Source organism: Macaca nemestrina, chromosome 7 (genome assembly GCF_043159975.1).
Source record: "Macaca nemestrina isolate mMacNem1 chromosome 7, mMacNem.hap1, whole genome shotgun sequence".
Taxonomy (NCBI): Eukaryota; Metazoa; Chordata; class Mammalia; order Primates; family Cercopithecidae; genus Macaca; species Macaca nemestrina.
This window is the reverse complement of record NC_092131.1, coordinates 31,883,062-31,895,808: the sequence shown is the minus strand read 5'-3', so window position 1 is coordinate 31,895,808 and position 12,747 is coordinate 31,883,062. Positions and strand designations below refer to the sequence as shown.

General features: G+C 44.0%; 1 protein-coding gene across 2 annotated transcripts in view; it reads left to right on the top strand.

Annotated features, from left to right (window-relative positions):
• Positions 1-1,805: 1,805 nt before the first annotated feature.
• LOC105495761 (intraflagellar transport 43) overlaps positions 1,806-12,747 on the top strand; it is a 98,142-nt gene continuing 87,200 nt past the window's right edge. For both annotated transcript variants that reach the window (XM_011765481.2, XM_011765480.3), the window contains exons 1-2: positions 1,806-1,909; positions 4,975-5,067. In XM_011765481.2, coding sequence (XP_011763783.1) covers positions 1,856-1,909; positions 4,975-5,067 — 147 coding nt within the window. In that variant the 5' untranslated portion in view covers positions 1,806-1,855. The remainder of the gene's footprint in view (positions 1,910-4,974; positions 5,068-12,747) is intronic.

Below are 12,747 nucleotides of genomic sequence, written 5' to 3'. Positions count from 1 at the left end.
AAACGTGGTATGGCAGAAAATCAAGCAGAGAAGGAGGATGGGGAGTGCCTAGGTTGGGGGATGTTGCAGTTTAAAATAGGGTGATAAGGAAACGCCTTTGAGCAGACAGTTGCAAGATGGAAAGGAAAATTATTACAGTTATACTTTTTTGGACTCCACCTCTACCAAATCAGAGTCTCCAGAGATGGGGCCCTGGCATCTCTGTTTCTTTACAAACCTCACACGTGATTCAGGTGCTCAGCAAGGTCTGGAAGCCACTACAGCAGGGTACCTCTCTGCCCCGAGTGAGGACCATTTGCCTTCTGTTTTCAGCAAATTGGGGAAGAAGTGGGGGTGAAGGTCTGGAAACCGACTATAAGGTGATGGTGGTATGCTGTGAGCTTATAAGAAATGGAAAAATCTAAAGATTAATCCCTTCTTCCTCATCTGGTGCCAAAGAAGAAGGGAACAAGGGATTCATTGGAGCCTATATTTCATCTATCTTGGATTTTTGGCAATGAATGTTTCTTCAGATTAAAAGCTAACAAAGTATTCTCACTGAGAAGCAAGTTAACAAAGGATCTTAGAGATAATCTCTAAAGTAATTACAAGGGAGGAAACTGATATCCGAAAAGGGCTCTGCTCTGGCTACACAGGTAGTTATCAGCAGAGCTAAGATGAGAACACAGCTCTTCTGACATCCAGGCCAGTGCTCCTGCTGTCACAGGCATGCTAACGCGCAGTCCTATCCAGTAACGTGTGATTGAACTGAGTAATTTACTGGGTATTTAAGAAATACTTGCATCTGGTTTTAGGGGTGCTACTGCCACTTCCAAATCCTTACTTTTAAACTGTAGCCATCCAGACGTTCCCCTCAACATAATACTGGGAATGTTGTTTGCTTTCAGGGCCATCAGCCCATCTCCTGTGGATCTCAGCCAACCAGTGCCAGGGACCTGGCCAGTGATATTGACTTGGAGATCTCATATGAAGAGTCAATGAAGACGCAACTTAACTGCCCCATTAGGCTGGGAATTTGTGGTACCTCTCCCTCTGCCAGCCTAGGAGAATGGCTAGCACCCAGTAGTATGTGCTGGAGATAAATACTCCAGTAATGTCTGGTGTCAGGAGGACATCTGGCTCTGCTGCTTGGCACTTAGGTGATTTTCCTCAAGCCCCTTCTTTGTACCTCAGTGTCCTTTATTGTTGTGTTAGAGATACTACTGCTACTTACTTTGTGGGATTGTTGGGATTGAATGAGATATTGAATGTTTGTACTTTGGAAAGTTATTACTACTCAGCTATTTGATGTGTTGATTTGGCCTCTCTGTAAACCTCTTGAAGGCAGAGATTATGTATATTGCACTTTCCTTAATTCATGGTAAACCATTGATTACACCTGACTCCCTGTAAGCCTGTTTTCTCATCTGTCAAATGGAAACAATACCACTTACCTTGCTTCCCACACAAGGTTGTTATGCCCCTCACGTTAAGCCAATAACTGTGACGGCCTTCTGTACATTGCAAAGAGCTATACAAGTGGGAGGCATCAGTATAATTATTATTAGCAGTAGTAGTGCTTTGCACTTAATATATTGATGTATTTAAACAGAGCTACAAATGCAGACAGTTCCTAAAGACCAAATTATTTTACCGTCTCGCAGGAGCAGCTTTGGTGAGTTTTAATAACCGGAGGTTGCTTCCGGATGTGAAGCAAGGCAGGTTTAAGAAAGATTCGGTAGTTTGGAGGATGGCACACAGAATCCAGGAACGATGCTGCGGACCCTTTAAAAATTGGGATGGAGGGGCGGGGCTGTTAGCAGGGACGCGGCTGGACCAGTCGGTTTCCAGGAAGTGACGTCAGGCGGCCGCGGAGATGGAGGATTTGCTGGACTTGGACGAGGAGCTGCGCTACAGCTTGGCTACCTCTGTGAGGACCAATGCGGGGGCCTTGTGGGCCAGGATTTGGCGGGTGGGGAGGAGCGACCCCGCCGGCCCCAACTTCTGTGAGGCGACTCAGGGCGGCAGGCCTCGAGCCGCGCCTGGCGAGGCCCAGGAGGAGGCAGCTTACCGCCCCGCCCCCGGGCCACTGTGGGCTCCGCCGCTGCTGGCCTGGGGTTTGCTTTCTTTAAAATCCTCAAAAAGTGGAAAACACCCTGTCCCCGCCGGCCTCTAGGGCCGTGGGAAATTTCCGAGCCTTTCTCCGTTTTTTAGAGCCCCGAGTGCGAACTTCCCCAGAACAGATCGATCACAGGGTGATGGGGGGCCCCCGGCCGGGGTCGCACTCTCTCCCATCCTAGAGATTTTCCTTTGGGACACCTCATTCCAGAAGTTCCTGCAAAAGCCTCACTGTTTTATGCATGGAAGGGAGGCAGGCAGGGACGGCCTTTCTTCCCCGTAATCCCTGCGGGGAGGTGGGAATTACCTCAGTTACCTCAGTAGTTAAGGAAACCAAGATTTGTAACCGATTTGTAACGTGAGGGAGTGATTAGGTGCTCAGGCACTGAGGCCACATGGAGCATAGAGCTGTTGCCTGGGTTCAAAAAACACCTAAAAAACGATTTAACCTTTCCGAGCCTTGGTTTTCTTATGCCTAGAATGGAGGTGTTGCAGTGAAAAGGAAATGGAACAATACATGGGAAGCGTGTAACTCAGTGCTTGGCATATGTTATCACAGAAGAAGTCAGAAGAGGTTAGCTACTGCTGCCTCTGAGGCTGTGGTTTGCCCAGCGTTATAGTCAGTAAATAATGCAGCTTGATTCAAGACCCAAGTTCAGTGTTTATCTTCCTTCTTTGTAACCCCCATCAGGCCTTTTTATCATTAAAATTGGTTAGGATCGCACTTACTAAAAGATCGGGCCCCAGGGCAAGTCTTTAGTTTCTGCTGTGAGATCTCTAAGTGTTTTGAAGGTCACCAGGCCTTGCTGATACGTGAATGTTTTTTAGTACCTGGGGATGTGAATGTAGTTATTCATTCATTCAACAAATATTTATTGAGCCCCTACTGTGTATCAGGCAGTGTCCTAGGTGTTGGAGATACAGCAATGAATAAAGGAAAGTTCCTGCCCTCATGTGATTATGTTGCAGTGGGTGAAGATGGCCAATAAATAGACTACATTTAACATACACAAAAATCAGGCAGTAAAGAAGTTTTTCTACCCTGTGCATCTATCTATACAGGGTCTTCAAAGAGTTTAAAACCTTGAAATACTTAAAAATTATTAGAGAAACCACCTGTGATCAGCATTTAGAGACAAGATCATTGAATTTTTGTTTTAGCACAACCACTATATGCAGGATGCTGTATTCAGATACTCAATGCTATGAAAAATGGAAAAGGGCAACCATGGTGAAGGGATGGAATTGTCTGCCTTGAGAAGACTATAAGCTGCTTATTTTCAGAACGATTGTTTCCATCATCCTTGAAACCTAAATGACACTACAATTTGAAGTGTCAACACTGCCCAAGAGTTTTTACGAGCTCTCCTGTAACCCCTGTCAATTTAGTGGTGCAGTCAGTCCTTAGAACATCTTAAAACAAGTTTCAGCAGGATATAGTGGAAAGCACCCAGGAAACCCAGGATCTGAAATCAGAAGGCTTTGCTCCTAGGTTTATGTCAGTCACTTCATCACCTTCCTAGGCCTCAGTTTCCTCCTTTGTAAAATGACATCGGTCTCAGTTCCTGTCCATTATTGTAAGAATCAAAGGAAGCCACACTAAATGAGATCTAAAAGTGCTTATATTAATGCTGTATTTTTTAAACAAAGTAAAGCAAAAGTATAAATATTTCAGCACCCAAGAGTCTGACTAAATAGTTTTGTTTATGTGCTGGGAAGCCTTGGAGGCACATAGTCTCCACTGGAGGGCCTTGGGAAACACCTGCAAATGGTTCATCTGATGGCCAGGAATATTGAAGTGCTCTGGTTTCCAAAGATAATGTCTCAAAATTCTTGTACTAGATTTCCTTTAATGTCTGTAAAGGCAAACCCAGTTACTGTATATATCAGAGCAAATGCTAACTGTTTTCCAGTTGCCATGGAATTTAGGAATTCTTTCCAAAAGCCTGTTTGATAATGATTTTCATGACAAGCTGCAGATTTGAAATTAAGCCTTCCTGAAATCCTGCGTAGGAACATGGGAGCCTTTACCACCTTCTTCTCTGACCTGTGGCATGAGGTCTCTGCCCATCCTAGAGGAATTTGTAACTGCATTTCTTTGGGTAGAAAATAGAATTTTCTTTTGCCATCTCTATAGCTGTTAAAAGAAAACCTTATCCAGCCTGGGCAACACAGGGAGACCCCATCTCTACAAAAAATAAAGTAAAATAAAGTATCCAGATGTGGTGGTGTATACCTGTGGTCCCAGCTACTCAGGAGGGCAAGGTAGGGGGATCACTTGAGCCTGGGAGGTGGAGGCTGCAGTGAGCACTCCAGCCTGGGCAACAGAGTGAGAAATTAACCCTAAGTTTCCTATTTTCCTATCAAATAGAACTGACCTAAGGTGCTTGTTTTAAGGGGTTTAGGGGTTTACCTGGGCAAAAACATGCCCAGGTAACTCAAATCCCATTCTCCAATACATCATCATAAATCCAGTCCTTGCTTACCTTCCCAGGATTGTCTTTTTTTTGTTTGTTTGTTTGTTTTTTTGAGATAGAGTCTAGCTCTGTCACCCAGGCTGGAGTTCAGTGGCACAGTTTTGACTCACTGCAACCTCCGCCTCCCAGGTTCAAGCGATTCTCCTGCCTCAGCTTCCCGAGTAGCTGGGACTACAGGCGCATGCCACAATGTCAGGCTAATCTTTTGTGTTTTTAGTAGACACGAGGTTTCGCCGTGTTAACCAGGCTGGTCTCGATCTCCTGACCTTGTGATCCGCCCGCTTCGGCCTCCCAAAGTGCTGGGATTACAGGCGTGAGCCACCGCGCCCGGCTGGATTGTCATCTCTGTAGTGGCCGAAATGACATTTGGGTCAGCAGTGCCTTCTGTCTCTCCTTACAGAGGGCCAAGGTGGGTCGCCGAGCTCAACGGGAGTCAGCGCAGGCCGAGAATCACCTCAATGGCAAGAATTCCTCTTTGACTCTGACTGGAGAGGTGGGTGCTAAAAAAAAAAAATCTGAAGAAAAGCTGTTTAAGAGTTAGTGATTCCTTAATGACCAAGGATTTGGTATTCCATATTTCTTCTCTTGAATGCCAACCCTTTCTCCTATCTTGATTTGGGAATTCCCTTCCTTGGCGTTTGTCTTGTAGCAGGAAATGAAAGAACTTTTTTTCCTTGATGCCAGACTAGTTTCTGTGCATTTCCTTATATTCTTAATGTAGAACTTTTTATGTTAGCTGAAGCAAGGGACTGGGAAGTTTCAAAATCCAGTAGGATTCCAGGTTTTTATTTCTGCTGAATAAATGCCATTGAGGCAGACTGGTGACGTAAGGATGGATTACACAATTAGACATTTGCTCTCGGTGGTGACCTGCACTTTCTACAGTCTTCCAGCAGGAAGCAGATCATTTACTGGCCTTACTTTCCTGGAAACTTTTCTGAGTAGCCTGGAATTATGGGAAATGATCCAGTTTCTTTGTGGAGGGTGGGTAATTCTGATGAGCAATACTTTATACTGCCAGGGCACTACTTTTGGCAGCATACTCAGAGCCCCTTTTTACCTTCCCCCATTATATGTGAATTGTCTTTTTACATGTCTGTCTTCCTCACTGGACAGTGAGTTCCCAGACAGCAGGAAACCTAGCTTCTAGCTTGCTGGCCCATAGTAGGTTTGCCACAGATGAAGGAACCCATGCTGAGAAGCCTAATGGGTCAGGCAGGTGCGTGAGCAAATGAGCCGGATACCTGACATGGACACACTTCACTTACATATCACATAGGTAGGAATATTCTTCATTTTCATAGGAAATGCATTCTCCACCACTTTCTTAAGCTCTCCATGTGGCCTTGTCCATTTATCTTTCATTTTCTCTCTTTAGAAGTGTGGGTATGGAGAATCATTACTTTAAGATAACATCTGTGCTGGCCTAGAAAAACTAGCAGCTCACCCCTTGGCCTCATTGCCTGGAAGACACTAGGGGAGCAGGTTAGGGCAGCAGGACTGGGAACTGGAGGCCACATGCTCCCTCTAAAGGGACAGCCACTACTTAGCCAAAGCTGGTTGATGCTGTAGAGAATATAGGCCCAATATTGACAGATGTGATTCTTTGAGAGATGCTGGCAGTCTAAAATTTTATGTGAAAGCAACAAATTTTTAGAGGTTAGCAACTGATTAAGAAAACCTAATCACCATAGGTACTGGATATTAAATCACCATATGGGCTGGATTTGGTCCAAGGATTGTCAGTGTGTAACTGTGGGCATGGCACCTCTGTTATGATACTTATTACATTGTATTCTAATTGTTTACAAGTCTGGTTCTCTCATAAGATACGAGCATCTGGAAGGCAGAGGTTGTGTCTTATCCTCATACCCTATTATCTGTCACAGTGCCTGGCAGAACAGGCATGCAATTGTTATTGCACAGGATGAGGTGGAGTCAGGTACATAGTGTGTGATGTACTTACACATTAGAAACTGAGTAGAAGTGTTATGGGGCCTGGGGCGGGGGGCTTGGGAGGTGCGGATAGTGGAGCATTGGAGGCACAGTTAGGAGAGGTGATATAAAGTAGGAATTTGGTGAAAGAAGATATACCAGACCCAACCCTGGATCTCAGGGAGCTTGAACTGCAGTGGTCTGTGCCTTTAAAGAGAAAATGAGGAAGCAAATGACTGAGCTGATGGAAGCTAGTTCTTGGCCTCTGGCATTTTACACTGTTCCACATGGGTCCAGGAGGATTCATTCCAACACCAGATCATTCATTTATTTACTCAACAACTGTTTATTGAAGCACACAGTAAGTGCCAGGCACCATTTTGCAGGGTTGGCATATTTCAGTGAACAAAAGAGACAAGATCTCTTGCCATAATGGAATTTACATTCTCGTGATCATTGGCAACCAGGAAGACTAATTAAAAGTCTACTTAAGGTCAGGCACAGTGGCTGATGCTTGTAACCCCAGCACTTTAGGAAGCCAAGGCAGGAGGATTGTTTGAACCTAGGAGTTCAAGACCAGCCTGGGCAACATAGTGAGACCTTGTCTTTGCAAAAAATTTAAAAATTAGCTGGGTATGGGTGGCATGTGCCTGTAGCCCCAGCTACATGGGGCGCTGAGGCAGAAAAATTGCTTGAACCCAGGAGGCGGAGGTTGCAGTGAGTTGAGATCTTGCCATTGCACTCCAGCCTGGGCAACAATAGTGATGTATATATAAATATACAATTAACAACAAGAGTATATATATTTTTATATATATATATATAAATATTAAGAGTGTGTGTGTATATATATATACACACATATATTTTAAAGTCTACTTAATTGTGAAGGAGGTTATAGCCACCTATGGTAGTTAGGTGAATGAGCCTGTGATGACCTGATTAGGCCTTGAAGCCTTATATGACCCCCATACCAAATCAGCTCCTGGGCTGGGGTCAGTGGGCCCTGCTTGCCTACCATTCACTTCCCCTTGGCTCCCAGGTGAGAATCATTGGTGTGAGAATATAACTCTGTAGTCACAGAGTGTGATGAACCCTTTCAGGGTTTCAGTCATTCAGTAATACCTACTTATTTCGAGGTTTACCCTTTTTTTTTAAACTCTGTGCATTAACATTTTTCTGGGAGAACATGATGAAAAGTCATTCTGCTCTTCACCCAACTGTTGCCTCTGAAAGCAAGATGCCAGTTAGGATTCCAGGATCTCTTTCTCCTTGGGCTAATTGAGGTTTAAACAGTGTGGGCAGCCTCCCACGGGGCCAGATGCTCAGTGTGCTGTGTGGGACTTTTTGGCTGTTTCTTTCTAAAGTTAGATCCCAAGACTTGTGTGTATGCCCATTTACATTCCAATTCTATTACTTGATATATTTATTTTTGTCCTCTTGCTGACTATATTCTAGGATGAAGATATCCATGCAAACGTAAATATGGTACCTGGGAGCTGTCAGACATGCTGGAGTTACTTTAGACTTAAGTGGAAATTAGTTCAAACACATGGTTATTTTAAAGTGAGGTAGTGGAGTTGGGAGCTCTGGTGAAGGAAGCAGAAACAACACAGGGCTTCGCACCAGAGGAGTGGGTGCTAATTGCCTGGATTGTGAGTAAGTCCATTAATCTCTCTAATTCTCCATTTCATTATCAGTCAGATAGTGATAGTAATACCACCAGGTTGATATGGGGGCAAGTGAGATACGCATTGAGAAGCTTTTTAATAAACTGAAAAGCACTGTGCAAGCATTCATTCAATAAATTAGTGAATAAAGATGTATTGGGACAGTGCTTTGCTGCTTTTATTAAAGGGCAGCGAAGAAAGAACATGTCAGCCAGAGTCTCTTAGAACTGATTGGAAGTCTGTTCACAGGCTACTACTCAATTATCCATAGTTTGGCTAGTAGTTATCCAGAGCAGAGGGTTTTTTTTTTTTTTTTTTTTTTTTTTTTTGAGGCAGGGTCTTGCTCTGTCTCCCAGGCTGGAATGCAGTGGCATGATCATGGCTCACTGCACCCTTGAACTCCCGGGCTCAAGCGATCCTCCAGTCACAGTCTCCTGAGTAGCTGGGACCACAGGCATGCACCACCAAGCCTGGCTAATTTTTTTTGTAGAGACAAAGTTGTTATGTTGCCCAGGCTGATCTCAAACTCCTGGCCTCAATCGATCCTCCCACCTTGGCCTCCCAATGTGCGGGGATTACAGGTGTGAGCCACTACACCGAGCCTGGAGAAAAGTTTTTTTGCTTTCTAGTTGCAGTAGGCATTTCTTATGTAAAAGCACAGGCCTAGGAGTCATACTAGCCTGGGCCGAAATCCTGGCCCTGTCATACATTAGCTTCTATGATACTGAGTTAATCTTGGTAAGCCTCATTTTCCTGTTGGTGAAACAGGGATAATAATATTCCATACTTCATAGGATGGCTGGAAAGAAAAAGTGATAAAACCCTTAACTCAGTCTGACACACAAATGCTTAATATGTTGCCAGCCTTTATTATTTCTCTAGAACTTGGGCATTCTTTTTATTCCACCTTCTCTACTGAGGTTGAAAGCTGGTGGCCTTCAGGCTGAATTTGGTCTGTAGTCATGTTTTATTTGATCCATACAGGGTTAAGAATTTTAATATTTGGTTCGCATTTATCAATTAGGAAATGTAATATGGAAATTCAGATTTGGGGCTTCTCTTTAAAATCAGAAGCCTTGGCACAGTGAGAATGCCGGGTTGACATTCCCACATGGTGGCAATTGGCTGGAGCTGCAGCTGCTGAGAGCTGACATGCATCCATCCCTCTCCAGTTCACTGCTTAGTATGTTGATACACCTAGTCAGATTTACTCACATTAGATCTACCTGGCTCCCATTTCCATTTGAAGTTAAAACTCCTGTCTTTTAGGATGGATTGATTTTTCAATGGCCTCCTCTATCAATCAGTGTTGAATGTGGCTGCCTACAACAGAAACAACTCCAGTACTTGAATCAAACAGGAGCAATTTTTCTTTCACGTAGCAAAGAGTCCAGTGGAGGGCAGAGCAGAGTGGGTGCAGTCACTGGAGCATGTCCTGCATTACTCTAGCTCCTTCCAACTTCCTGCTGTGCTATCTGGAGCTTGTGACTTCTGTTCTCATGGTTGCAAGATGGCTGGTCATTCTCCTGGAATCAGATATGCATTCTAGGTGGGAAGAGAGGGAATCGTTGAAGAGTTCAAGGTGCATGCCAGTAAGAAGGGTGTACCCCTTCTTATCAGGAAAACAGTAGCCAGAAACCTCACTAAGGAGACCTCTAGTTGCATTTCATTGGTCAGAACTGGATCTTACAGCCACACTCTCAGTTTCAGAGGAGTTTTTCGTGGGCACATTACCATACATAGCATCGGGGTTTCTTGGTGAGGGAGGTGAGGAGAATGGCTCTTGAGTAGGCAGTTCAGAAATGACATGTCAATTTAAAACAAATAGAAATTATAGAAAGGCCTCTTTTTTTTGTAGTCCTGGGTATGAAAAGAAAGAATTATTTTGGCTTAAAAAAATCTACATTCATCTCCAGTTTTTAATTTGGAGTTGAGTGAAAAAATTGTATGCCCTAAGTTCCAGGATATCTGATTGAGTGGACTGTGTGAACTCTCTTCTTGATCTTTTCCTTCTGGTTGTCTCCATAACCACTTAGGACTCGGTGCCAGTAGGATGCCTGTGGTTCTGTCCAGGTAATTAAACTCTTCTTCCTGCTCTGAGAGAAGAGGAAAAGTCTTTTTATTTGCTTGGTCATTTGATACATTTCAAATCACTTAACTGTCTAATTTTAAAATTTACCGGAAAGATGAACTCTTTGTGTAATTTTACTAGTTTGGAGTAGATTGGAGTTGTGTCTACTTTTTTAGGGTTGTTGTGAAGATCAAATTAGGTAACACATGTAAAGTACTTAGCACGGTATCTGGCACACAGAAACCCAAGAAGAAATGGTAAGTACTAAGAAAGCTTATGACTGTACATTTTTTGGGTGGAGGTGGGGTGCACCTGTTGCAAATCAGGCTGGGATCACTAGAAGCATGGTTCAGCTAGCAGTTCCGGTTGGAATTGTAGGTATTGAGGATTTTGCTGGAAGATAGTTCTATGATGAGTGTCTACATGTCTGTGATGTATAACTTTCTCTGGGGAGGACAGGTCTGAGAGTTAAACCAGATTTCTCTGCCTGAGCCTTGGCCTTCTATTGATACAAACGATTGTGCCCTCACAGAACTCTTTCAAGGACAGACCCAGACGCTTTCTGCCAAAAAGTTACATTCTACCGAGTTTGGGCAAAAGTAATCTTTGGCAAAACCTCTCCAGGGCTAGCTCATCTTTTGGATGAGCATTTCTTGCTGGGATCTAGATCTCTTTTTGGCTTAGCTTTTATTTTGCAGATTGTCCTTTTAATAATCATCGTCATAGCTTACACTGGAACAGTTGCTAGCTATCTGTTCATTACATGCAGTGTCCTAGTTGAGCCTTATGGTAGCTCTTGAAGTAGGTACTCTTATCATCATATTGTACATGTGAGGACATGGAGATTTTGAGAGTCTGGGTAACTTGTCAGAAGCATTCAGCTAATCTGTGACTCTAGTTGAGTCTTTCTGACTCAAGTGCCTAACCTCTCCTACCTGCTAGATGGGAAGAAGAAAGACCTCTAAGTACAGAAGAGGGTTTTGGAGAGGGCAGAGAGACTCAGGGTCATTCCCTTGGGGTCTTTTGGAATGGGAGTAAGTTCTCACTTGATCACCCTTATTCGTTCAGTGGTCTAGAGAAGTGTTGGAGTCACAGCTGTTCCCTTTCTCTCCCCCCATCCCCTTGGTGTTCCTCCGAGGACGCAGAACTGAAAGTTAGCCAGATTCCCTCTTAGGAATCTGAGAAATGCTGCTGGGCTCATGTTCCCAAATTAGGCCAATTTCCTCATCCCCCAGCAGCCTCACTCGGCTGGAGCTCCCTTGGCACTTTGCATTACGTCTCTCGCCCTCCGCCTGTCCCCTTACTGGTCTGCCAGCCAGGCAGTTATTTTCAGCCCAATAGGGTTATCTGCTGACCCTTTTTGGTGACATTTTTCTTCTTTCTCACAAAAATAACTCTCCTGATTGGTCACATTTTCCAGCATTTTTCGTAGCCGCTTTCCAATCGGCTGGACTGAATGATGCTTCTGATAACGTTGCCGAAGAGGGATGCAGGGAATTTGATATGGAGTTGTTCATAAGGAATGTGTTTTCCACACTTCATATTTATGTCATGCTTGGCGTGCTTTGGTTTTGAACTCTCCCTTGGGGTGTGCAGATGTGCATCGCTGGCCCATCCCTGGGGCCGGCCGCTGTGTGGGAGGGAATGTCATCTCAGGGTAGAGCCTGCAATTGGAAATCAGCATCTTGAGGTTCTCCGCCAGCACTGGCTCTGGCTTTGTCAAAGGCTCTTCAAGTGCCCCAGGAAAACATGCCTTCTTGCTGGCTTCTGTGAGACCCAGAGTGCAAGTTGGTGGTCAAAGAGCACTTTAAGATTTTCCTACTCACCTATGGGGAGGGTTAGGTGAGAAATATGTGTCAAGAGCTTAGCCCAGTGCACCGTAAGTCCTCTCTTGTTGTCGTTTTCTATGTAATCTGAGAAGTAGAAAAGATGATCGTTTTGTCTTTAATCCCAGCTCTGCCAATTACTAGGTGTATATCCCAGGTGTGTTACTTAACCACTCTAAGCCAATTTCCTCATCTGTTGAATGGAGATGATAGTAGTATCTATCTCATTGGGTTGCTGGAGGGTTAAATAAAATATATAAAGCTCTTAAAGCAGTGCCCAACACCTGCTAACTTTTATTGTCCTTATCTGTATCACATGAGAATTAGAATGTATTATCAATTTATCCTAAATATCAGTTCTGTCCAAGATACAGAGATATTCATATTTCATAGACTAACAACTGGCCCTTATGGCAAAGAAACATTTGGGTGAGGAATCCTTTTGGTAAGAATTCTTTGTGCCACTAGAGACCCATTTTATTTGTCCCTTGTAGTAGCATTTCTGCCTGTGCTGTTGGCCAGTTGTTTGCTAACACCTTTCCATCAACAAAATCCAACTGTCTGTCTGGAGGTTGACAGTCTTTTCAAAGAATGATCCTTAATTGCCGACTTCTATCATTTTGTTGTTCTGGGGGCAGATGAGTAGAAAATGAAGAGGGCAGGAGTGACCT